General features: G+C 44.6%; 1 protein-coding gene across 4 annotated transcripts in view; it reads left to right on the forward strand.

Annotated features, from left to right (window-relative positions):
* TANGO2 (transport and golgi organization 2 homolog) overlaps nt 1–24,621 on the forward strand; it is a gene marked incomplete at its 5' end in the record, with an annotated part of 95,381 nt that extends 70,760 nt beyond the window's left edge. For all 4 annotated transcript variants that reach the window (XM_083717591.1, XM_083717593.1, XM_083717594.1 and 1 more), the window contains 4 exons: nt 6,066–6,136; nt 14,942–15,095; nt 16,291–16,395; nt 18,155–24,621. In XM_083717591.1, coding sequence (XP_083573717.1) covers nt 6,066–6,136; nt 14,942–15,095; nt 16,291–16,395; nt 18,155–18,275 — 451 coding nt within the window. In that variant the 3' untranslated portion in view covers nt 18,276–24,621. The remainder of the gene's footprint in view (nt 1–6,065; nt 6,137–14,941; nt 15,096–16,290; nt 16,396–18,154) is intronic.
* Between the last annotated feature and the right edge of the window lie 2,470 nt (nt 24,622–27,091).

Genomic DNA, 27,091 nt, shown 5'->3' on the forward strand with positions numbered 1-27,091 from the left:
ACTGAACACAGATATTTTACAGTGTGGATTTTCCTCCATTGTGGGATGGGAGATGCACTCTGTGGGCCAAGCTTTCCTGTGATTGCCAAGGGAAGAGAGACAACAAAGAGTTGTATACTCAACAGTGAATGCAACTGGCAAACCAAACAACGCCTTGGATATTTCCACATCAGTTCATGATTTATTTTTTTTAGTGTGGTGGTTTGAGTGTTGGACTAGGACCTAGGAGAGCAGGGTTCAAATCACCACACAGCCACGAAGCTCACTAGGCTGGTCACTAACCTACTTCACAAGGTTGTTGTGGGGATTAAATGAATAATAATAATAAAAATTTATTTTTATCCCGCCCCTCCCCAGCCGAAGCCGGGCTCAGAGCGGCTAACAACAGTACAATGATACAACAGTCTAAAATCATTTCATTATAAAATCAGTTCAAATCAGATTAATGGCAACCATTGGGCTAGAGTTCTGTGAGGATTGCCAGAGAAGGGGTCAGGCTGTGCCCTGGCCAAAGGCCTGGTGGAACAGCTCTGTCTTGCAGGCCCTGCAGAAAGATTTCAAGTCCCGCAGGGCCCTAGTCTCTTGCGACAAAGCATTCCACCAGATTGGAGCCACAGCCGAAAAAGCCCTGGCTCTGGTTGAGGCCAGCCTAACTCTCTATGGCCCGGGACCTCCAAGATGTTTTTGTTTGAAGACCGTAAGGTCCTCCGTGGGACATACCAGGAGAGGCGGTCCCGTAGGTACGAGGGTCCTAGGCCGTATAGGGCTTTAAAGGTTAAAGCCAGCACCTTACACCTGATCCTGTACTCCACCTGGAGCCAGTGCAGCTGGTATAGAACCGGGTGAATGTGATCCCGCAGTGAGGACCCCATAAGGAGTCTCACCGCAGCATTCTGCACCCGCTGGAGTTTCTGGGTCAGTCTCAAGTGCAGCCCCAGAACCATGTACATCACCTAGAGCTCCTTGGAGGAAAGGTGGGAAATAAATAAACAATTTAATGCACACATTTTTGCATGTAATTTTGCCTAATGTACACTTTTTTATTTTTTGCAAGGCAATTCCTCCAAATACATTGCATTTTAATTTGTTTTCACTAGCACATTCATTTTTGTGGTGTTTCCCTTAACGCAAGCAATTTTTGTACATTTTTGAGGGGAGGCCAGAGAGCCACACCATACAATTCGGAGCCGTGCGAATTTTAAAGTGGCAGCTTGTTTTTCAGTTCACATACTGTTTTTGGAAAGCACAAACTGCATGAACTGAGTCGGATCTGTCCCTTGTGCCGAGGCAGCATTTTACTATTAGCTCAGCTAACAATTGCTTTTCCGGGGGAGCTTTTTAACTAATAGCAATGAGCTGTGTAGTATAAGCCATCTTTTGAAGAAAGCCTTGAAAGTAGAAAAGAGGGAGAGCACAAGAGGTCGAGTAAATCCAGTGCTTCTGTTTCTTTCATTTTCTTTTTTTATCTTGTTTTGATCTCAATCACCCTGTTGTTGATGCCCTACATAAGGAGAAAGTTGTTGTTGTGGGGTGGGTGTGACTGTGTTTTAAGAGCTTTGGCTGCTTTAAAAAGGGAGGGCAACGCATCTCAGTTTGTATTATAGCTGCAAAGTATAGGATAGGTTATAAATAGCTGAATAAAGAACAATTTCTGCTTGTTAGACTTTGTGTACCAGATGCCAATTTATACACCGGCAGCTTAAATTCCCAACACGTTACATTTAGTTTTAATGAGGTTGTACCCAGCCTGCTTTCGGTTTGCAAGGGCCTATTGGTGTGTCTCCCCTGTTCTTGGACAAAATGAAATTATGGGAAATGGTTGCTCATCTGCTGTGCAAACACTCCATACTATGATTATATATTTGTGTATGTGAGTGCATGTATGTATGTGTGTGTGCTTATCTATATGATTTCCTACAGAATTGTCTGTGTGTGTTATTTTTTATCTGAAACAGGAAAGAGAATCCTGCATAAAAGGGACAAGACAATTCTGAAAGCTTGGATAGAATTAAAATCTTGACTACAGATGTACTTCATTTGTCGCTGGAGAACTGCTTCTCCTCCACCACCATTGTAAATAATAAGTGAATCGCTTGAGTGAAATACTGCCTGATATGATCTCATCCTGACGTCCAGCCTAATAATCCCAGAGCAGTTTGAGGAATTGCCTTTCTGTGCTGGCAGGAAGGGCTGAAGGATGTAGAGAGTGAGCCATCTAATGGCAGCTTGGCAATTCTTCCTTTGCTACTTCAGAAAAGAAAAAAAGGAAGGTTAGGGGGGAGAAAGACATCCTTAAAACTGTTGCCTTGTCCAATTTCCTTCCCAGTCCACTCAGGTTTGACATGCTACTAGCAGCATCTGCTAGCTTATTTCTAAAACTCCGTATCGAGAAAGAAAGCTAAATCCCATAAATGCCTTCCTTGCTTGGAAGCCAGTTCATCTCTTAGCAGCAAGGGCGTGGCTGCTCCCACGCCAACTCTGGTAACAGCTGAAGGAAGCGAATCACGCAGACCTTGAGGTAGAGATAGATGCATCTTGTCAACTTTGTTTCTCATTTTCCCAACCTTAAGTTCAGTTGGCCCCATTCCCTCAATGGTTTGTAGGTTGGTTGGTTGGTTGGTTGGTTGGTTTAACTCATGCCTGCTGTATATCCACATACCCACCTTTTGGCATTAGTGGCCTTATGCCAAGTCTACTTTTGGGAGAAAAGTTGTTTAGGCCAGCTGCTTTGTAATCTGGTTTAGTCAATTTCATAGTCCCATTTTCTTGGATAAAACTTGGGAGAAATTTAGGAATATTGAACCCTTCCTTCCTCGTTAAAGGTAAAGGGTAAAGGGACCCCTGACCATTAGCTCCAGTCGTGGCCGACTCTGGGGTTGCGGTGCTCATCTCGCTTTATTGGCCGAGGGAGCCAGCGTACAGCTTCCGGGTCATGTGGCCAGCATGACTAAGCCGCTTCTGGCGAACCAGAGCAGCGCACGGAAACGCTGTTTACCTTCCTGCCAGAGGGGTACCTATTTATCTACTTGCACTTTGATGTGCTTTTGAACTGCTAGGTGGGCAGAAGCAGGGACCGAGCAACGAGAGCTCACCCCATCGTGGGGATTCGAACCGGCGACCTTCTGATCGGCAAGCCCTAGGCGCTGAGGTTTAACCCACAGCACCACCCGCGTCCCTTCTCCCTCATTACAAGCATTCAAATGGTCATTCTGGCTCTGGCTCTTGGTCTCTCTGCCTTCCTTCATCATCCCCAGTTGGTCCATCTCACTCTGTTTTGTCTGCTCCAGCCTGCCTCAAGCCTGGTGCCCTCCAGATGTTTTCAACTGCAACTCCCATGTGCACCAGGCAACATGGTCATGCTGACTGCAATTGATGGGAGTTATAGCCCAAAGCATATGAAAGGCACCAGGTGAGGAAGAGTGGTCTAATCTGACAAAAAGTGGGTCTCCAGGTCCCAAGAATTTTTCCCAGCCCTACCTGGGAAATAAATAAAACTTAATGGATTTTGGCATGCAAAGCATGAACTCTCCTACTAAACTGCATCCCATTTCTGTCCTTAACCTATATTGCAATTTCCCCATAGCGTTCATGCTGTGGATTGACAACTTAAAATCCAACATTCTCCTATTCTATTCTTTTCCTCTCCTCTAACTCTTTTTCTTTTGCAAGAGCAGAACTCTTGTTGTTTCTCTTTTAACTAGGGATGTGCCTGTGTGATTCAGGATGTGGCCCTGACTTGGGGCTTCTGTACTGTCCCCTGCTCATAACATACAGCAGTGAAACACAAGATGAGGCCATGCCATGCGTTCACCTGCCCCTCCTGGTGGGGAAAGGGTGAAACAAGCAGTGTGTCAATTCTATTTTGGGTTGCTGGCCTGCATGTTGTGTAACATTTCTCATGGCCAGTGGCCAGTGAATTGTCATCTGGCAAAATCTAGAGGGATGTAGGGTCCATGTCTTCCCCACCATATTTGAGCTCGATAAATATTGGAGAGCAATTTGATTTCTCAACACAGGGCTTTTTGTGTTAGAAAACTGATAGCCTGTTTGCTCTGATATCCAAGTACTGCACACTTAGAGTTGTATACAGCATTAGTCATTTTCGGAGTAGATGCACTGAAAGGAAAGGAAATTACTATCTTAGATCATTTAATTACAGTCTGAGTAAATGCCATGACCCCTGTATCCAGGAGTGATTTGGACACAAAGTTGGAGGCTGCAGGGGAACTGGATGGGGAGCTAGTCTGAGTCAGGTATCAGAGCTGACTGCAGAAGACAGGGAGGCTGTTGGGCTTGAGACGGTTGGGCAAGAATTCCCAGAGGAACCTCCCAGACCATCAAGGCCTATAGGGACCCAGGACCCTCATAGACAACTTCCCTTGAAGAACCAAATGTCTCTCACTGCACATCACCGGCCCAGCAGTGCTAGAAGTCCACCAGGAGGGGCGGCTATGGAACAAAGGAGACTTGTCCATCTTCAGTCCAGAGGGATTCTTCTTTAAGGCTCTGAAGTTATTTGGACTCAAGGGGGTGGAGCCTAGAGGAGGTTGTCTCCAGACACAAGAGGCCCAGTCTGCTCCCAGTCTTCATCAGAGCAAGTTGCTCACTTACACCCATAAGTGGTCCAGTAGCCATGCCTCCCATCTTGCCCCTTTCCACGCAGGTTCTGCATCAGACCAGAACACGACGGTAGAACTTAAGTTGGACAAAACCCAAACTGAACTAAGCTTTTGTTCATTGGGGACCGACAAGTTGCGTATTTTTTGCTGTGAACTTGTACATATGCACAATTGTAGTGTTGGATGGTGTGCTGTTGCCGTGAAGATTGAGTTTTGCCTTCAACTCGTAGGTGTATGCTGAACTGTGCTGTACCCTGGGGGCTTCATTACATTCCACGCTTTGATTCATATTTTCAGCATCTGTGGAAAAAATTTAAAACGTCATTGGGCTTTGTGTACCACTTTCCCAGTAGAATAAAAGCAGCAATGGTGTGGATGGGAAATAACTAAGATGAAGTGGGATGCGGGAGAGCTGTTTTGTGATGGAGAGACGTGAACTCACTCTTGAAATGTCCTGTGGCTTGTTGCTGAAACAAACGTGTATGAAGAAGTAAAAAAAGAGAGGGGGAAAACCAATCTCAAATTGCTGTTGACTCATCAGGGCAGACATGAGTGGGGTCAGCATAAGTCCTGACTGCTGTGGTTCGGATGCATATCTGAACTCGCCAGGTTCTCATCCAAGACAGGATGGCGTTGTTCAGAATTGAATCAAATGTGGGAGGAAGTGCTGGAAAGCTCAATTGCATTTCCCTTTGTTCAAAGCGTGCGCACGCACACACAGACTTGGATCCAGAAAAGCACAAGTAGAACTTGAAGGCACATATCAAGACTTCCTTGCACCCTTGGTTCTGCAGCCCCTTATGCCTCTGGGGGAAAGAATCAGCAAAAATTGGCACACTTTGGCACACATGAGCAGTGGCTCTCTGAATATCGTCCCTAGATAACAAGCTTTTGCTTTGTTTTTGAACAACTCAAGGGGTTGTATCCAGTGTTGCGACAATTAAAAGCAACTTACTAGGTTGCTTGTTCTGCTGGTGAAGTGTTTTGCACCAGTGGGTTGCTGTTGTTGTGCAAGGGAATGCATAAGCAGCATGCTGGTAACTTTGTTGCACAATAGAATGCACAATGGGTTGATCAATGGGTTTCTGCTAGTGCAACTGTTGCATTGCATTCCTCTGTTGCGCAGCATGAAAACTCCTGTTGGATACAGATCTTTGCTTCCTTTTTCCTTTTGTAGCTCCTATTAGCCTTGTAAAAAATTTCTTGCTTTTCTTTTTTGTAGTTTGTGTGTGGGGTGTTCCTTTTTATTTTCCTCTTTAAACAGCCTTTTAAATAGTGACTTGATTATTATTATTTTAAATAAGTAATTGACTGATCCCTGAACTGAGCGTGGGGGGGGGATGTCTCACTGTGGGGAGGGTTGCACGGAATTTAAACTTAATCAAAGATATGAGTTGCCATTTTGCAAGGAAAACTCTTCTCTCCACCCCTATTTTTATCTTTTAGCACCACCAAAGGAGATGTAATTTGGTATTACGGAAACAAAGGCGGCCCAGAACCTGTCTTCTTAAATCCCGGTGGGTTATATCAAAAACTGTTGGAATGTTGGTTTATATTATAGCAGTGGGATGTGTTTGTGTGTGTTGTGTGTGTGCTTGCACAGTCTTTGTCCTGAAAAGCGGAATCCCATGAAAGAAAGCTACTGGATCTAAGAGGAGTCTCATTCAACAGTGCATTGACTACATGTGGAGTAAACTGGCTTTATAAATATCTCAAATAATATTTTTTTAAAAAAATACTGATGAGTAGGACGCTTAACTAAAACATGGAAGGCTGTAGCCTGAGGGCTTGTTCTAATAATTACTTTGCCTACAGCAGCTTGCAGGGGAATTCAGGAGTCAGGCAGTGCTGAGGCATACTGCTGATGTAGTATTTCATTTTGGAGGATCTTCTTTCAACATAACTTAGAACTAGATACTTCTAGTGCTGGAAGGGACCTTGGACGTCTATCTAGTCAAGGGATGGGGAATCTCCAATCCATGGGCCAGTCTTGGCTCAGGACAGGGCGGGGAGACCTGTTTGGCCTGCAGAAACCCACACCCACCTGTCAATCGGCAACATCACTGTGGCAGGGTTCGGCACTGGCAAAGCTGCAGGGAGCAGGATTGAACCTTCCTCCCATCAGCTGATGAGCTGGAGAGTTTAGTCCTGCTGGGTGCGGATTTGCCTGTGCGTTCCCTACAGGGAACATGCTGGTGAAGCAGAACCTCACTTCCATGCATCGACCTCCCATAGCTCAGTTGGTTGGAACATGGTGCCAATAATGCCAACGTTGCAAGCTCGATTCCCATATGGGACAGCTGCATATTCTTGCATTGCCAGGGGTTGGACTAAATGATCATCACAGTCCCTTCCAACTCATCAATTCCATGATCCATGACTTGGTGCTTTATGTCAGGTTGACTGGTGGGATTGACTCTTGTCAGCATGTCAAGACTGGCTTGCAGGGTGGAAACTGATACAGATCTGGCCCAGAAGGTTCCCCACCCCTGATCTCATCCATACCCTGCCCCATTCAATGCAGAATCTACAGTACAAGATGCAGAGTCCAGCATCTCTGACAAGTCCCCAGAGAAAAGTGAACCAACCACCGTTTAAGACAGTGATGGCCAAACTTGGCCCTCCAGCTGTTTTGGGACTACAGTTCCCATCATCCCCGACTACTGGTCCTGCTAGCTAGGGATGATGGGACTTGTGGTCCCAAAACAGCTGGAGGGCCAAGTTTGGCACCACTGGTTTAAGACCATCTGTAAGCAGCTCTCACTATTAGGAAATTTCTCCTCCTGCCCAGCCAGAATCTGCTTCCTTGCCATTTCCACCCCTTGGTTCTAGACCTGCCCTCTGGAGCAACAGAGACGAAGTCTGCTCCATCTTCTAAACAACAAACCTATAAGCTCATTCCACATGTTCATATCCCACCATCCCTCACTTGCATTGCACAAAGCTGTTTTAAAAAAAATACATGCTACTTAACTAAACGTAATACATAAAATGTTACCTACAGGACCGCCTCTCCTGGTATGTCCCACAGAGAAATTTATGGTCTGCAAATAAAAACATCCTGAAGATCCCAGGCCACAGAGAGGTTAGGCTGGCCTCAACTAGAGCCAGGGCTTTCTCTGCCGTGGCTCAAATCTGGTGGAGCGCTCTGTCACAAGAGACTAGGGCCCTGTGGGACCTGACATCTTTCCGCAGGGCCTGCAAGACAGAGCTGTTCCACCAGGCCTTTGGTCAGGGCGCAGCCTGACCCCCTCCTCTGGCAACCTGCACAGAATTTCGCTTAATGGTTGCCATCAATTTGATTTTAATTTGATTTTAATTAATTTTATAGTGAATGTTTTTAGAATGTTGGATTATTTTGATTGTTGTTAGCCGCCCTGAGCCCAGCTTCGGCTGGGGAGGGCGGGATATAAATAAAATTTATTATTATTATTATTATTTTTAAAATGGATTGAAGCCAAACTTCAAATGAAAATGTCTTCTGGAATTGGGGAGCCTCCAGTAGGTGCAGAAGTTCAACAGGGATGGAGGTGTCTGACCTCAACAGGAAGAGAGTTCCACAAATTTGGGCTCACAATACTGAATACACAGCTCCTGCTGGATACAAGCTGTTCATTCGTGCCATGAAGGACCACTTATGAGAAACTCTCCCCAAGACCTCAGTGATCAGACAGGGATATAAAAGTATAAGCAGAGCATTAGAAAGTTTGTAGGCAAATAAAATGGGGACACTGGCCACACCTGCATGCAGTGGAAAGCCAAAAAAATCCGGGCATAATAAGCCAGGATATGCAAGAGTTGTATGCAGGGGCACAATGCTGATTTGCAGCCACATTGCTCGGCAGTTAACCATAGTTAACTGCGTGCAAGTCCAGAAACTGTGGTTAATGACTCGGAACAAGCCAGAGTGTGAAGCCAGCTTCAAAGCATAGCTTTCTTTCCTGGTTTCTTTTGAAGCTTGACATTTACTATTTCATTACATTTATACACCATTTGAGAATAAAACAATCACAGGGATGGAGGGACGGACGGGCTGCAAAGGAGCATGGCACCTCTGTAACTGGCATCACAAAGGAACCTGGCATCACTCATAATGTAAAGGTAAAGTGATCCCTGACCATTAGGTCCAGTTGTGACCAACTCTGGGGTTGCAGCGCTCATCTCATTTTACTGGCCGAGGGAGCCAGTGTACAGCTTCCGGGTCATGTGGCCAGCATGACTAAGCCACTTCTGGCGAACCAGAGCAGTGCACGGAAACACTGTTTACCATCCCGCCAGAGCGGTACATATTTATCTACTTGCACTGCATGCTTTTGAACTGCTAGGTTGGCAGGTGGTGGGACCAAGCAACAGGAGCTCAACCGCCGACCTTCTGATCAGCAAGCCCTAGGCTCTGTGGTTTAACCCACAGTGCCACCCGTGTCCCTGGCATCACTCATATCCTGGCTTATTAAGGTAGTAATTTTGACTTAGAACTACATTCATGGCCACTGTGTGACTTTCTTGGTAGAGGAAGAGCCACCTTAATTTTGGAGCTGTTGTCCTTTTTGTCTTCCACTCAGGTTCCAACCCTGCCCCCTCCTAGCCAGGCTGTTGCATGAGTTTTCAGAATGGAAGCAACCTAGTCGTTGACTTGAAAGGCTGCGCATAGCTCAGTGGCAGAGCACATGCTCTTCATGTGGAAGGTACCACGTTCAGTCTCTGCATTAGCCTGAGACCTCAGCGAGGGCCCCCAGAAGTGTGAGAAGGAGGCGCAGTACAAGGCGGCTACTTAAGTCCACAAGTTAAAAATAAATCCAGGGAAAGCAAGGGGATTCAAGCCCCGTCTCTTCCCTTTAATTAAAAGGGGGATGTTGAGAATTCTCAGTGCATCTGACTTTGCTTTTGCATGCCTTAATGCCACATTAAGAGATCAGTGATCACTTATTCACACCGTGCCACAAAACTGTAATGCAAGAATTGGGTACCCAGAGGTACTGCTGCTGACATCCCTGATCTTTCTGCATCAACGACGAGTTCATTCTCTGCTAAATGTGGCCTCCACGGGGAGAGTAGCTGATGTTGGAGGGTTGTGGGATAGATCATTATATTACACAGCTAGTGCTTATTCTTCTGGATTATGGCCAGCAAATGTAGGGCAGTGCTAGAGAGAGATCTCTGCTGTCAACCAGTGTTGCTGCGCAGTGTTAAGGACCCTATTTGAGAGATGTGCCGTATGTGTTTAAAAGGGGATAAAGTGCCTTTCATTAAGCCATTTATGTAGCACTTTCGGCATGCCAATGCCTTGCAATCTTTCGTCTGAAGAAAGTGAGATCCAGTCCGCTGTCATCATTGTGTAAGAACATAGGAAGCTGCCTTAAACCAAGTCACACTGACAGGTCTGCTAGTTCTGTATTACACTGAGTAACGGGCTTTCCATGGTTTCGGACAGGGAGTCTTCCCAAGCCCTACCGGAGGATGCCAGAAATTGAACCTGAGACATTCTGCAATCCACAATCTACCACTGAGATGCAGCTTTCCTCCGGTCTCCTGCATCCTATCCCTGGGGAGAAGCCAGAATGTTAGGGAACTTTGGAGTTGTATCCTACCAAGTTATGCTCAAAGTAGGGCCTTTGAAATTAATGAACCTAAATTAACCATGTCCATCAATTCCAGTGGAGCATGAGACTCTTCATCTCAGCGTTGTGGGATCAAGCTCCATGCTGGGCAAAAGATTCCTGCTTTGCAGGGGGTTGGACTATCGTGGTCCCAACTCTACAATTCTATGGTTCTATGGGTCTACTTTGAGTAGGACTAGCTTTGGATGCAAGCTTTTTTCTTTAAGTTACGAGCAGAAACCGCCACAAATGTTGACGGGAATGACTACAGCAGCATAAAACCAACCTGCGCGTTCAACAGCGTTGATGTTACCCTAAACTAGGGGTAGCCAACGTGCTGCCCTCCAGAACCACAATTCCCATCATCCTTGTCTATTATTGGTCTTGCTGCCTGGGATAGGTAGGAGTCCAACAACATCTGGAGGGTACCACATTGACTACCGTGCCCTAAATGTATACATTTCATTCACTCTTCTTGTAAATAATATTCTTTATTATTACTAAGATGCTGCTGATTATATAATGTTCTTCCATGTACGTACTTCAGGGCTACATAGATTGTCCTCCCCCCGAGCCACTTTTCATGCCAGGCCTGTGAGATATTTTAGAATGAGCGAGTGTAACTTAAATTTGCTCACTTGGCACGATGGCAAAGCTTGCAGAGGAGTTTACGATTATTGTCATTATTTATTACAGATAACCCCCCATTTATGCATGTTCAAAATGTATGTGACCATGCATACACGCATCGGCCCAAACCTGGAATTGACCTAAAAATGCCATTAAAAGGGGCGGGGGCAAGAGAGGGTGTTTTGGAGCTTTTTCAAATATACATGATTTCATGTATGCATACAGTGCCTCGGAATGTAACCCCCATGGAAATGGGGAACTGTCTGTAAATTTGCATGCCACCCTTCATCCGTAGAACTCGGGGCATTGCACAACATAAAAATGCAATCTACAAAAAACACAAAATACATAATAAAAACAAAAACAAACCAATCATCCCCGCCCCTCCCACAGCACATTAAAAAGTGTATCGGATGTTTATCAGCCAAAGGCCTAGCAGAAGAGGAACGTTTTGCCTGGCACCTAAAGATATGTAACAAAGGTGCCAGCCAACCGCAGAAAGGCCCATTCTTGTGTTGCCACCCTCTGGACGTCACGTGGACATTTCCTGTTTCTTGGTAAAATTCACATGTGCTGCTGCTTTACCAGTTTCTGAACCGGTTCCTAGCTATGATTGGACATTATGGAGCAATAGTTTTATTGATTTGGTTACACCATCTATACCAGGGTTTCCCAAGCATGGGTCTCCAGATGTTTGTGGACTACAATTCCCATCATCCTTGACCACTGGTCCTTCTAGCTATGGATGGTGGGAGCTGTAGTCCAAAAATAGCTGGAGACCCATGCTTGGGAAACCCTGATCTATTCCAAGGCTTTAGGACCCTCTAAGAAGAATTAAAAGTTGTGGTGTCATTCAGTGGAACAGTCCAGGACCAGCTTATGAAAGGTCTTTTTTCTCCCCCTCTTCTTATTCTTCTTTACAGAGCAACAGACATTTGAACCCGGTTTAATGTACACCTCCCCATAGATAAAAGGATGCTTAAATCGCCTTTTAGCTAATTGAATGGTGGTAATAAGGGTCTGCGGATGAGTCTTTAGGCTAATAATGACTGAAGAGGACTCATTAATGAAGAGGGCTCACGAGGGACTGATCCAGTTGAAATCTGCAGAAAAAGAAGATCTGTGATGAGTTATTTAGTCAGTTATTGAGACTAATCAGTTGGGTGTTTTGCAAGTTTCATTAGAGTGTTTTTTAGGCATGGTTTAACTAATTTACAGAGTGACCCTTGGCACACTGTTGCCCTCCCTTTCAGCACGACCCTCTTGTAATGGGCTTTCATTTTGCCAGTGGAGAGGTAGCTGCGATATTAATTCCCCATCCCCAACAACTGCCCAGGTATGGTTAATATCTAGAAATACACAGAGCCATATCAGCAGTGGAGGCTGATACATTAAGGCAGTGGTGGCAAACTTGGCCCTCCAGCTGTTTCAGGACTACAATTCCCATCATCCCTGACCACTGGTCCTGTTAGCTAGGGATGATGGGAGTTGTAGTCCAAAAACAGCTGGAGGGCCAAGTTTGGACACCACTGCATTAAGGCAAATGGGGCAGTTCCCCAGCCAGCCCCCACCTGCCTGCCATCTCAATTACAGCCAGCTGCCTGTCAGCTTCCTCCTCCTCACTCTTGGTTTTGTCCTTGTAGAGGTCAGCAGGGGAGAGGATGGGGACAAAATCAGAGGTAATTGGATCCACCTGTCATTGGCTCAAGTTCCAACTGTCCTTGGGTCTGGCTTCACCTGCCATTGTATTTTCTGCGGTGGCTCCCTTTTTGTGGAATGCTCTCCCAAGAGAGGTTCATCTGGGACCTTCATTATACACCTTTAAGCACCAAGAGAAAACATTCCTCTTTAACATGACATCTAATGCCCTTTTAAATTGTGTTGTGGACAGGACAATTATCGGGTTGTCTTTGTTTTTATTATGTACTTTGTGTTTTTTACATTGTAACTTTATGTTGCAAACTGCCCTTAGATCTATGGGTATAGGCTGGTATGCAAATTTAATTAATTAAATAATAATAATGTCTCCCTCCCTTCTGTTTGACCAGAATGGGCACCATTCACCATTGCATAGCAGTATAAAAGAATATATCTATGGTAGAGGCTGAGATGGTCCTGCATCTTTCAGGTCAAAGTCCATTTTCTTGTTTGCATTTTATTTACTGTATTTTTCGCTCTATAACACGCACCATACCATAACACGCGTGTAGTTTTTAGAGGAGGAAAACAAGAAAAAAAATATTCTAAACGAAATAGTGGATATATGATTTTTGTGCTTCATGCTGTGGCCACAGACATGTGATCTGACAGTGAGTTTGGAGTAGCCCAATGCAAAAATCCTGAGGATCCATGTGGATCCATGCTTTGTAACCACAGAGGAGGGAAGGAAGGGGAACCATGGATCCTCTGCTCACGACTGCAGCAGATCCCCCCCGCCACCCGCAGGCATTCGCTCCATAACATGCATAGACATTTCCCCTTACTTTCTAGGAGGAAAAAAGTGAGTGTTATGGTGCAAAAAATACAGTAATAACGTGGCTCTCCAACCCCACTGTATTTATATCGATTCAGGGCATGGCATGTCACAGCAGCCTTTATGAAAACAACCAATAAAACACAGCTCAGGAATACTGTGTCTGGTAAGGCAGCTACAAATGTGCCCATAAAATAGGAATATTGTGCCCTGGTAAAAGCCTGCAGGTCTGTTGGTCTAGCAAGCACGCTGTGTATTGATGCACACCTTGTTCGACCAAGTGTTTCAAACATACAGAGCTTTTAGAAATGGTGACGATTTTTATTTTACAGTGCTAAGTATCTAGAATATGCACTTGAGTCGTCCCATCCTGGCCCCCAGCCCTAATTTATTTTACTGCCGAGGGATAGGGTGGCTCTCTCCCTTTCCCTTGTGGGCTCATAGTGTCTTAAAATGACCCTTCCAAATGCTAAAATAAAATAAGTAATTACATTGTTGGGTTGGAGGTAGGGAAAGGCCAAATGAAACAAACTTGAGATTTTCCAGATATAGAATCTATTTTAAAACCACCTGCCCTATGCCATATATAGACAGCCCTGAGAGCTATCAGGTGGGTATATATGCTAATATTTGTATATTAAACATTTAATATATATGTTAATTTCCCCCCTCCCCTTTAATGCCGACGGTTGTAAGGGAGGGAAATGTAAATTTAAAAGAAAACAAATCTAGGTAATCGCACAATTCTGGGTTGAGATTAACCTGGTTTTGATTTGCATTCTGTTGCAAACACTGACTTGGTCAGAGTTCAAATTCTATTGTTTAAGTCATAACACAGGATAAAAAGAACGCCACATTGCAAAGTTCAAGCAAGCTGCTTGCATTGTTATGGCACATGATGCACTGACCTTGCAAGTTTGGATCTGGTCAGTCTCCCTAGATAGGATACCACCTTTGAACCAATTTGAGTGCCACTATGTTTAAACCACAGAGCCTAGGACTTGCCGATCAGAAGGTCGGTGGTTCGAATCCCTGCGACGGGGTGAGCTCCTGTTGCTCGGTCCCTGCTCCTGCCAACCTAGCAGTTTGAAAGCACGTCAAAGTGCAAGTAGATAAACAGGTATCGCTCCGGCGGGAAGGTAAATGGTGTTTCCGTGCACTGCTATGGTTTGCCAGAAGCGGCTTAGTCATTCTGGCCACATGACGCGGAAGCTGGAAGCTGGCTCCCTCGGCCTTTGAATACCAAGGCGTTTGAGAACCAAGGTACCACTGTACTGCTGAAGAGTGGACCTTTTTTGTGTGTAGAGCATGTCATAAAAAGCAGCAATTTTGAACAGTCCACTCGCATAATAACTGAATGAGAATTGGGGGTGATTTGCTATGGTGTGTCACCTCCTCATTTCATTGTCAAATGGGACATACCAAGTCAGGCCGTTGGTTCATCAACCCAGTGACTGGTAGCAGCTCCTCAGGATTTCAGACAAGGGACATTCTCAGCCCTACCAGGAGATGCCCGGGACCTGAGACCACCTGCACTTAGCTCAGATGCTGTACTGCTGAGCTATGACTGCAAAGAAAGAGTTCACCTTTCATAAGCTTTTATCACCTTTCCTCCCATGCAGGGGTATATGGCTTGAGCAATTCTTTGCTGGATACACCATGGAAGAAGCTTCAGTATGGAAAGCAGCTTTTCACGGATGTCATCAGGCACAGCCAGGACCTTGTGAAGGAAGATCTGGTGCAAGAGCTCATTAAAGTGATGAATAACCAAGACCCGTAAGTCTGTGCCTTGGCTGTAACGTACAGCCATTACCTAGGGATCGGCAACTCTAAGCCTTTGCTTTGCCTGTAAATAAGAATGCTTGTGGGAAAACGATCGGTTTTTCGTCTTGTGCTTTTTAATGCTTTCAGTCTTAAGTGTATTGAACTAAATTCCTTCTTATGTACACGGTTGCTTGCATTAGCGGAGAGAAAAATAGGAAGCTTCCTGAGAATGGTGCCAGGCAATTGTTCCATCTGGCTCATTATCTTCCACACCAGGGATGGGTGGTTTTGTGTGTGTGTAAAAGCATATTTACTTATTTATTTGCAATATTTATTTGCAATATTCCCAGCCTTCTTTTCATTACAGAAAAGACTCCCAAAGTAGGTTGCGGTCACAATGCGTTTATTTATTTAATTTATTATCTACTTCCCATGAGGCATCCCAAAGCAATATATAGTATAACAGAAACATATTCAAAACAATTACATGTATAAAAACAGTTGAAACCATTATATATTTAGAGAGAGAGAGAAACAGTTTAAAGTAACAGCAGCACATGCATAAAATCAGTTTAGCTTCAATATAGATACCAGAGGGGATAAAGGTTTGTTGGAAGAGGGTTGTCTTTAGCAAAAGCAGGGGGGGAAATGGGGAAAGTGCCTCTTTGATATGTAATGGGTGGGAGTTCTAAAGCATCAGTGTTGCTACCACATTAAAGGCCTGATTCTGTCCATCATGCAGAATTGGCCTCCTGACGGGATGCCCTCTCCTGCAGAACGAAGTGATTGGTAGGGTATGTAAGAGAGTAAGAAGACTACCTTTTAGGTAGCCGTTAAAACCTCATATATTAAGAACCAACAAAGCTCATATAGGAGAACCATCAAAATAAAACAGAAGTCAAGCAATAAAGTCAGTATGCACCCAAGTAAAACCCGGTGGACATCTCTTGTAATTTGCCCTTGACCGGCCTTGGTCCACTTGGTGCCCATCACCCCTGACCATTGGCCATGATGGCTTGCAGCTGATGGGAGTTGCCGTCCATCAACATGTGGAGAGCACCAAGCCCAGGAAGGCTGTCCTTGTTGGTATTTTGACAGCTTATCACGTTACTGCGTGCTCTCGAGGTTTCGATATCTACGGTGGGAAACGTGTGCTGGAAGGAGCAGAAGTTGTGCCACCTCCATTTGGTTTGTTTTCTGTCTCCAGTCAGCTGCCAGATCCCGCAATTGAGGATCAAGGAAAGGACTACATCCTCCCCATCTTGAACAAGTATGCAGCTGTATGCGTCCGCTGCCCCGATTATGGAACCAGGTAAGGGAGAGCTCTTGCGCAAGAAAATGTGGCCGTCCATTGCATTTGGTTTAAATGATTTAGTGGTTCCTTCTAGAAGTAATTGGTTGTGCTATAGAGTCACTGAGTCTACAGCAAGTGAATTTGCAGACTTGGGGGGGCTTTGTATACAAATCTGCCCCAAACGTTAATATGTCAAAATGGGGTGGGGGAGGAAGGAGTTCTTTGGATTTGGGGGGGTATACTCTCCTTATCCATCACCTTGTATTGGTAGGCTTTACAGGGAATGCGTGGTGCTGTGGTCTAAACCACTGAGCCTTTTGGGCTTGCTGATCAGAAGGTCGGCGGTTTGAATCCCCACAACAGGATGAGCTCCCGTTGCTCTGTCCCAGCTTCTGCCAACCTAGCAGTTCAAAAGCACGTCAAAGTGCAAGTAGATAAATAGGTACCGCTCCGGTGGGAAGATATATGGTGTTTCCATGCGCTCTGGCTTCCGTCACAGTGTTCCATTGCACCAGAAGCGGTTTAGTCCTGCTGGCCGCATGACCTGGAAAGCTGTCTGTGGACAAACACTGGCTCCCTCGGCCTGAAAGCGAGATGAGCGCCGCAACCCCATAGTCACCTTTGACTGGATTTAACCATCCAGGGGTCATTTACCTTTACTTTTAGCACTGGTGGGCTTAGCAGTGCAGCAAAAGCAAAGAGCCTGAATTTAGCGACAATAGAAAATTGAATTAGTTTTGCTCCTTCCTTTTTGACCCTAACAACTTGCTGCTTGGTTCACTGTGCAAGGTGGGGATTTTTTATTTTTTCAAGAGCGAAGAATTAGAATCCCAGGAGTTGGTTACCTAGAAGCATTCTTTAAAAACAAATTATTATTCATTTTTCTTTTTCATTCATTACATACATTTCATATCTATATCATTTACTATGCATTCCTTCCTCCCTCCCCTCCTGGGCTTCCCCCTACCTCCGTTTCTGGTTTGTTTCTCCTTTCACCCACTTTGCTACCTCCAAATGAAGGAATGGGTTTCCCAAACCCAAAACTGACTGTGGAGGCAGTTTGAAACGGGCACCAAAATCCCTATTTTTCCTTAGCCAAATTCCATTAACTTGAGCTCTGAGTCAATGTATAAACAAAAACCCGGTTGTATAAACAAGTGCTCAGAGCCCTCTCCTTTATCAGTTCGTGACGGCAAGGATGACCTTGGCTGTTCCAGTGGAGTAGGGATGACATGTCTAGGTCTTATCTTACATCCTGATGCACAGACCTAGTCCGGGAACAGCGCCAGAGTGTGTTCTTGGAGTTGGTGACCTCTTGCTCCAAGATAAGAGTAGGAACAGGAATACCCTTTTATGGTTAAGAATACCGGAGCAGGACCATATGTGATGTCAACTTGCGTGTATAGGCTGACGTGGTTGGATTCCTGGGGAAGGGGGGAGAGGGTGCCTGGAGGATATATACTGCATGAAATTTCTCATTTCTTTGGACTTGCTATGGACACACCACGCAGGTGCCTTTCTGCTGTTCCGGAGAGCAGAAATAAAGAACTCTTTCTCTGAACCAACCCTCGGTGTCATTTGACTTCCTTCCTCCTGTCCGGGAGCAACGCAGACCCAATCGGTGAACTCCAATAAGGCTACACTAAAAGAAAAAAATACTAGTAACATATTTATACAGTAACATCAAACATAAAAACATAAAAATAAATAGAGTACATCGTATTATTTCTCTGTCTACCTAGAAGCATTCTTGATGTTCTTATTCCTTCCTCTTTAGGACAAATACAGTTATTCTCATTGATGCGGTAGGTCACGTCACCTTCACTGAGCGCACCATGCTGAACGCGGACGTCGACCAGTGGAAAACGAGCACCTACCAGTTCAAACTGCAGATTTGACAGCTCTCCATCTGAATGGGTCACACCAAAAAGGGGAGAAGGGGAGGTTGGCAAAGTGTAGTCTATTGAGCTGTAGGGGTGCGGAAGGCCTTGGCTGCAGCTTTCATACAGCAAAGGCTTGTTGATTGCTGCGTAGCACGCCCTAGCGAACACCAAAACCATTTATTTAATTTTTTTGCACAGAATCCAAAACAGAAAAATCTGAACAGGAAAAGCTGGGCTGTATTTAAGAAGCAAACCACATTTTGCACAAGTGTACATGTTTGACTTTTGAAAGGGATGCTGTCAGGTAACACAGTTACGTGGCGCAAGTATTTAACTTAAGAATCATGTGTGTGGAAGGGGATAAATAGGAACTGTGGATAATCATGGACAGCATTTCCTGTTTGCTTGGCTAAAGGGGGAGGCAGAGTTGGTAAACTAAAGTGCAAATCTGTTGTTTTTTTAAAAAAAGGCACAATTCGGAATTGGTGATACCCTGCTAGTTTCAGTCCACTGGCATTGGAGTACTCCTGCCCACACAGAGCTCAACTTTCGCAGGAACTCCCCATTTTCTCATTCTGGGTGTTCTTTTCCCATTGGGCATTCAGAGTTGGCCTTAACATTGAAGTGAATGGGATAGTCTCTGCTCCCACACAAACCCTACCTATATGTTGACATCCTAATGGAACTTCTTAAGTAAGCCAGCCCCTGCCCCCCCCCCCCGACTGCTAAAATGGATTAGCCTAGAAAGGTTAAAATCAACACACTTTGATTTTAACTCTTTTGTCAAGCACTTCTAAGTTAAGCGTGTCTTTGTAAAAGAAATCAAGCTGTGTCCTGTCTGCTTTTTAAGGCAGATAAAAAAAAGAGTTGTGGGGAGAGTTGGAACCCGCTTTTCTCACTATAACTGAATGTATAATTTTGCAGCCTTTGATGTGTGAATATATGTATGTTTCAGTGTTGCAATACGTGTGATTATAGGCAAATGGCAACTGCTCTCTCGATCTTACGCTCTCCCAAGAGAACAAAGCTAAGGGGTTTTTTTTTAACGTGAATTTTGCTTTGCATCTAACACCTGAGTGATGTAACGCAGGAAGTTGAGCCTTGGGCTGCAATTCTAGTGTACCCATTTAGCTGGGAGCAAGCCCCATGGAGCCATATGCGCGGCACTGCTAATGTCTGCTTTGCGGGGTCCTGGGGAGGGCCTTAAAAAATGGACTCTCGATTGCCATTCGTAATTCTGCAACTTCATAGTCTCCTTGTCTCCTCCAGGCAGACACTCAAGTGCTGTTAATTGTGCATATTTTCCAGTCAATCATGTGCACTGGGAATACTTACTCCCAGGTCAGTGTATACAGGATTCAGTGGGAGGCTGGGTGAATGGGGCAATGCCCCACCAACCTCAGCCAGCCCCTACCTGCCTGCCTTCCTGCTGACAACCAGCCCCCTTGCCACCTGTTAGCTTCCTCCCCTTAGTCTCAGTGTCGCCCCTTGCAGACCTCGGCAGGGGAAAGGATGGAGACGATACCAGAATTACGATGGAGATGAAAGCAAAATTAGTTGGCTGCACCTGCCATTGGCTTTGGGTCCACCTACCGTCTGCCTCCCTGCCTTCCACCCTACCAGTCCCAATGGGCAAGGTAATCCTGCAATCCTGAGTGAGCTTTCTAGGGAGTGAAGCTCATTGAACTCAGTTCCTCCAGAGCAAATGCTAGATTGCTTTTCAATTAGACAGTACCAGGAGTTTGGAGGAGTCGCTTAAGTGAAGGAGTCTTAAGTCTGCGGTTAAGTTTTCTCTGCATTTAAATCAGCAGACAAGGCATTATATGTAAGAATGGATTTCTATTCATTCCCCCCTCCCTTCTGTCTCTTGTACAGCATATAATTTCTGCATTAGTATTCCGCAGGTTGCATAAGTGACTGAAGTTTTAGCTTTTCTTACACGTCCTGCAGATTCCATCAGCCGCTTCGCCTCTGTGTCGAGGGCTTCGATAGCAACTTCAGGTGTGAGGCTTCTTGCAGCATGGCCTGTAATGCGTTGGGAAATGTGTGGTTAGGAGAACGGCGACAGGATCGCAGGGTGCTGTTCCTAGAATGGGACAGGAGCAGTTATAGGAACACAGGAAGCGACTTTACCCCAAGGCAAACCATCCGTCCATCGGACTCAGTTCTGTCCATACTGACCAGCAGTGGCTGTTCAGGGTTCCAGGCGTGGGATATTCCCAGCCTGAAGATGCCATGGGTTGAACCTGGAGCCTTCTGCCTGCCTGCCTGCCTGCATGCATGCATGCATACATACATACAAAGCAAATCCTCTTCCACTGAGCTACAGCGGCTGAATCCTCACTGAAGTATGTGTGGGAATGGGTTGTGTTGCAAGGTAATGAGTAAAAGAGGTGGGCTGGTCTGGGGGTGGAGGCAGGGAGCTTGCGATAGGGAACACTGATCTAACCCCATCATTTCCCACAATGCACAGGTGACGTGAGAATGTCACACGTGGGTGTGCACATCCTTAAAGACCACCACACTTGCATCTCCAAATACTAGCATGGGATGCCTGGACGCTATCATTTAAAGATGTGCACACCCGTCGGAGGTGAGTGTATGTTAGATTCTCGCTTTGGCAAACACTAGTGGTGTGCCCAGAGCAGTTCTTGGATGGCCTACAAACCCAAAAAGCACTTCAGGGGAAGTGAAGAAGAAGCTGCCATAGAGTTTTGGATTAGCAGCCTCTCCTACAAGCAAGCTTTATGGACTGGGGGTTCAAAACATAGGAAGCTGCCTTATACCGAGTCAGACTGTTGTTCCCAGTAGCTCAGTGGTGTCTGCTGATTAGTAGTGGCCCTTTAGGGGTTTCAGACGCAGGAAATTCCCAGCCCTGTCTGGAGACGAGGGGGATTGAACCTGTGGCTTTCTGCATGCAAACAAGCAGAACCACTGAGCAGTGACCCATTGTCTTGCTAAATCTACACCTTCATTATAGTTGCCTCTGCATGTGGTTTGGGTTGCGTCTGTCTCCTTTGCGGGTACTGGTATGTGCAAAGCCAGTAGAAATAAATAAATCAAACCCTTTTGCTTAAATATCTGGGAATGTTAAAAGGGTTGAATGCTGAATATTCAGTGGTGTCTGTAGCTGGGCCATATTGTGTAGGTAGACTCACAAATGTGCTCCCCGAACAGAGTTCAGGTGTATAACCATGCATACAGTTTGCATGTTTCAGATCCTGGAGACCTGGCATCTTGGTGAACTTTAGGGAATAAGTGTTTACTTTCCAGATTCCTTCTCGCGACTGTTAATAAGGGGATTTCAGTTGTTTGGCAAATCCGACCTTCAGGATGCAGCCTCAGTGTGAAGAGTGGGTGGCAAACGCCCGGCATTCACAAGCCATTACTTCTGCCGAAATAAAAAGTTCCACATTTGCAAAGTGACGGTGTACCCATTTTTCACAACATGGAGATCATCTCGATGGTGTTTTTGTTTTAAAAATGCAGTGCTGTGTTCAGTAACAGTCCCTATATAACATGCCCAAGCAAGAAGACCCACAAATATATGGCTATACGTCTTATACTTCAGTTAGCAAACACTACAAACAGGACAATACATGATAATAATAAAACAGCCAGTTACAGGTCCAATTTGATTATTAATTATTTTTCAAATATGCCACAATTAATACGGGATCTTTGGGAAAGGTTCTCAAAACATTCTTGTGTAACAAGTGGTTCTTCTGGTTCCTCATTAGTTGGTAAGGACTCATTTAATGGATCAATTTCCTTTTTGTCAAAAGACTATAGTCTTGGAAATGCAGATTGGATTTTTTATGACACAAACAGGCCGTTCCCCTTTTCTTCCCAGGAAAAGACAAGAACTAAGTACATATTAAGCTTATTCGTGAATTTGTGGGTCTTGTTGGTTATGCAGTGTGTGTGTGTTTTAAGGACACACATACCATGTGTGAGGCATGTGCTATCTTTCTGAATGTACTTTGGAGTTTTTAAACGCACCTGGCGTTGCATGGGAAATGCTGACACAGTCAGTTACTGCTGCTGTTTCCACTTTAGTACCTCTGTATTTCGTCACGCCTTAAACATCGCTCGGTGTATTGGTACAATATTGTGTATTGGCATAGACCCTGCTGGCTCTTTTTATTTCTTAAGTGTCGGTAGGATAACACACAGTACTGAGAAGGAAGGTGTGCAAGACGTGAGATGTGACCTGCTTTTAAACCATGAATGAATAGAGCCTTCAATGCACTCCAGATGAACACACAGATTTAGCGAAGGTACAGCTCAATAATTTGGGGCTTTTTCGTTGGGCTTGGGGCATGACCAAAGCATGGAGGAGATGGCTGCCAATGGCTTCTAACCCGGACAGCTGTTATATGCCTCCAAGATCAGGGGCAGTAATGCTTCGGGGTACCAGTTGCTGGAAAAGGCAAACAGGGATGGTGCAGCTGTGCTTATGTCTTGCTTGTGGGTCTCCCACAGGAATCTGGTTGGCCGCTGTGAGAACAGGACTAGGCTAGATGGACCACTGAGAGCAGCAGGCTCTTCTCATGTTCTTAATGATGGAAGTTTATAGGCATGTTTTGGAGAGTGTGGCTAGGATTCCCCCCTCCTTCCCCCTCTTGTAATTTGGGGTAATCCCATAACGGACCCTCCAAGTGTCCCTATTTTCCAGGGACGTCCCTGATTTAGATCCCGGTTTCTGATATGATCCCGGAATGTCCTGCTTTCCCTTAGAACGTCCCTATTGTCATTGGAGAGATGTTGAAGCATACAGTAGTACCTCTGGTTACGTACTTAATTCGTTCCGGAGGTCCGTTCTTAACCTGAAACTGTTCTTAACCTGAAGCACCACTTTAGCTAATGGGGCCTCCCACTGCCGCGCAATTTCTGTTCTCATCCTGAAGCAAAGTTCTTAACCCGAGGTACTATTTCTGGGTCTGTAACCTGAAGCATATGTAACCTAAAGCGTATGTAACCCAAGGTACTACTGTATGGAATTATACGACGCCCCAAGCCATCTGGAGGCAATCTTGTACAGTGGTACCCCAGGTTACATACGCTTCAGGTTACATACGCTTCAGGTTACAGACTTGGCTAACCCAGAAATATCAGCTCAGGTTAAGAACTTTGCTTCAGGATGAGAACAGAAATCATGCTCTGGCGGCGCGACGACAGCAGGAGACCCCATTAGCTAAAGTGATGCTTCAGGTTAAGAACAGTTTCAGGTTAAGAATGGACCTCCAGAACAAATTAAGTACTTAACCCGAGGTACCACTGTATAGGCAATCCTGTATCAGGAACCTTGGGAACTGTAGTTTGTTAAGGGCGCTGGGAGTTGTTAAGGGACCTCTATCCCTCCCCCCACAGTAGAGCTACAGTCTCGAGTGGTTTAACCCACTTCCCAGGAAGCACTGGGAATTGTAGCTCTGTGAGGGGAATAGGAGGGTCTCCTAACAATTCCCAGTGCCACTGGCAAACTACAATTCCCACGATTATTTGTGGGAGGGAGCCATGACTGTTTAAAGTGGTGTGATACGACACAGACGGGACTCAGCTCTGCTTCGTCTTCTTGACAAATCATCAGATATTTGAAGACAGCTGTTGTGTGTCCCCCACCTCAACTTGGTGAAGGTTCACCAGGCAGAACATACCCAGCTTTTTTGACCATTCCTTGTAGCTATTAGCATTGATTTCTCTGGGTCACTTATGAGTATCAGACACTTTGGGGTATCACCTTAGTTTTCAAACCACCTCATCATCCAGGTTGCCTTCCTCTGGGTGTATTCTTGTTAATAATGCCATCAAAATGTGATGCCCAGACACAGGACTACAGCAAAGGATATTTCCCCGGAAACCTGGTTTTGAGTGTGCAAATAGTTTTTTCACAGGAGGCACAATTAAAACTTTGACGTTTGCACCACCAGGAGCTGCAGCCATACCTGGTTTACTTAGAACTTGGGCCTAGTAAATGGAGGCAAAGTGACGTGTGATCAATGCAAGATTTTTATTCCTTTCTGTGCACCAAAAAAAATGCAAATGAGAAATGTGTCACAAGGCAAAACTTGCAGGAAAAATAATGTCTTTATTTTTGTAATGTATTTAAAAATAAATAAATAGAGGCAGACTTAAGAATAAAGCTTGCTGAGGTTTGGTGTGGCTTTGAATGATCTTGTAAAAGCCATAACTCTGTGTGTGCTGAAGTGATTAAGTTGTTTGGTCCATTGAAGTAGAGTGATTTTTTTTAAAAAAAGAAAAGAATATAAATATATAATTTCTGTTTTCTTTTAAAAATTGTTTTATATTTTATCACTTACACCTGTGTCCAAATGCAATCAATAAACTTGTTTGACCAATACTGTGTTGTAGCATTACTTTCTCCATGTGACATTTAAAGAACAGGATTCTGTGGATCTTAATGAGAACCCAATCCTTTGTGGACCTGTGCTGATTTGGCATGTTATAAAATTGAGTAGTGAGGAATGTATGGGGTCAGAAGGAATTTGCTCTAAAGTTACAGAAGGCCTCTAAGAAGTAGAGTGAATGGCTTATTGGTGGTGGCACCCAGCTGTGGAATAGTTTTCCTAGACACATTCTTTATTGTCTTTTCAACACCAGGTAAAGGATCTTACTGTTTACCCAGGTCTTTTAAATGGCTAGCATTTTTAAACAAATGAAATCTGGGCTTTAATTGTTTAGGTTGCATTTTATGGTTTACCGTATTATATTTGGTTTATTAGTTTAAATACAAAAATTGCCAAACTAAAGATGCATTTGCACAATAAAAAAAACACAAAATATTAAACTTATTTAAGTTTAGAATGTTAGAATTAAAGAAAAGCACATTTATGCATGATGTTCTTACTGTGTTCCCAATCAAATCTGGTTCAGCATTATCTTGTGTTTTGTTACACTGATACATGATAAAAAGTACTCTTGTCTCTTAACAAAAGCAGTTTTCATTCTTTGAGTTATTGGGGTTTTTTGTTGATGCTTTTAATTAATACATTGAACTTTAATTCTGTATTTTGTTCTTTGCTCTCTAAGCTGCCCTGGGAACTTGTGATTGGAGTCGATATTACATACATACATACATACATACATACATACATACATAATTTTATTTGTATGCCACCTTTCCATAGTTCAAACCATGCTCAAGGCAACTTAGAACATGAAAAATACATAATTACTAACATAACAAAAGTCATAAACAATAAATAAAACATCAAAAAGTACACAACCAAATCAATTTCCACATAAATCATAATAAGATCTAAAATAAAGATACAAAATGAATATCCATAACCGCAACAGCCCCCTCCTGAAACAACCTCTCCCCTAAACAATTCCCCAACCCAAGAGTCTGTTCAGCAGCTTCAGCTTTTGTAGCTGGAGTCAGTCAGGGCCCTCCCAGACCAAGTGGGAAAACTCCTGCAAGGCAGGGAGCAAGGTCTTCCAGGACTCACGCACAGCCAAGATATGAATGAAGCAATATATAACAACAATCGCCCCTAGCACCTGATCATAATGGCCCCCGTTTGCATTGCAAGTGACCATTCACAACAGCAAAAAGAACCACGGCTGCCCTAAAACATTGGCTCAGGATTTCAGTGTTTAATATAGGGAAGGGTTTGTACCAGCACCTGACCAGTGAGGAATTTGTCAGCAAATGGCAGAAAACCATGGCTAAAAAAGCCACCTCTACAGTGGTGCCTCGCAAGACGAAATTAATCCGTTCCGTGAGGCTCTTCGTCTAGCGGTTTTTTCGTCTTGCGAAGCAAGCCCATTGACAGCTTAGCGGATTAGCGCTACAGCTGTCAAGCGGCTTCCCGCGATCAGCTGTTAAGCGGCTTATCAGCAGAACAGCTGATAAGCGGCTTAGCGGCTTAAGAAAAGGGCGAAAAAAGCGAAAAAACCCGCGGGGGGATGCAAGATTTTTTTCGTCTTGCGAAGCAACCCCATAGGGGAATTCGTTTAGCGAAGCGCCTCCAAAACGGAAAACCCTTTCGTCTAGCGGGTTTTCCGTCTTGCGAGGCGTTCGTCTTGCGGGACACCACTGTATTGGTCTGTCTCCCCCCCAACTGTATTACCTGGGTTATGAAGGCGCCCAAAAGATGTTAAAGCAAAGATTATGGGATACGTAATGCACACAGTGACTTGCGATCTCGGTCACATGCAATCTGTAGTCCGCTGGCAGTAGGAGTACAATATGGGTATGTCTTTAAGTTAACATCTTACATTAAAAACCTGACAGCACCTAACTATCGAAGGCTTTTCACCAAAGCCAGACTAAACGTCTTTCCTTCTGCAGCGTTGGATGGCAGGTTGAGAGGAGTTCCCTACCAGGACAGACTTTGCTCGTGTGCTCAAGACATCGATTCCATAAAACATATTTTGTTGCACTGTGCAAAATATGCGCAAGCCAGGGCTGAACTGATATTACCCTTGCTGGTACCTTTCCCGGGAAAATCAGAGGCTCACTATGTCAGGTTCCTACTGGAAGACCGGACAAATGCTAGAAGATTAGCAGTGGCAAAGTTTTTATCAGTGGCTGCAAGAACAAATGATCCCTATATTCTGAACAAAATGCTTGTTTAACCTGGAGGTACGCTGTATGAATTGTGTATTGCTTTGTAATGATTTGTTGGGTCTCTGGACCGTAATAAAGATTGTATTGTATTGTATATAAAAACAATCGCCCCTAGCACCAGATCATAATGTCCCCCATTTGCATTGCAAGTGACCATTCACAACAGCAAAAAATGGTGATAAAATAACATCTTGGCATTGCTAAATTAATTAACACTTGTAGTATTGACCAATGG

Source organism: Podarcis gaigeae (genome assembly GCF_964106915.1).
Source record: "Podarcis gaigeae genome assembly, chromosome: 16".
NCBI classification, from domain to species: domain Eukaryota; kingdom Metazoa; phylum Chordata; class Lepidosauria; order Squamata; family Lacertidae; genus Podarcis; species Podarcis gaigeae.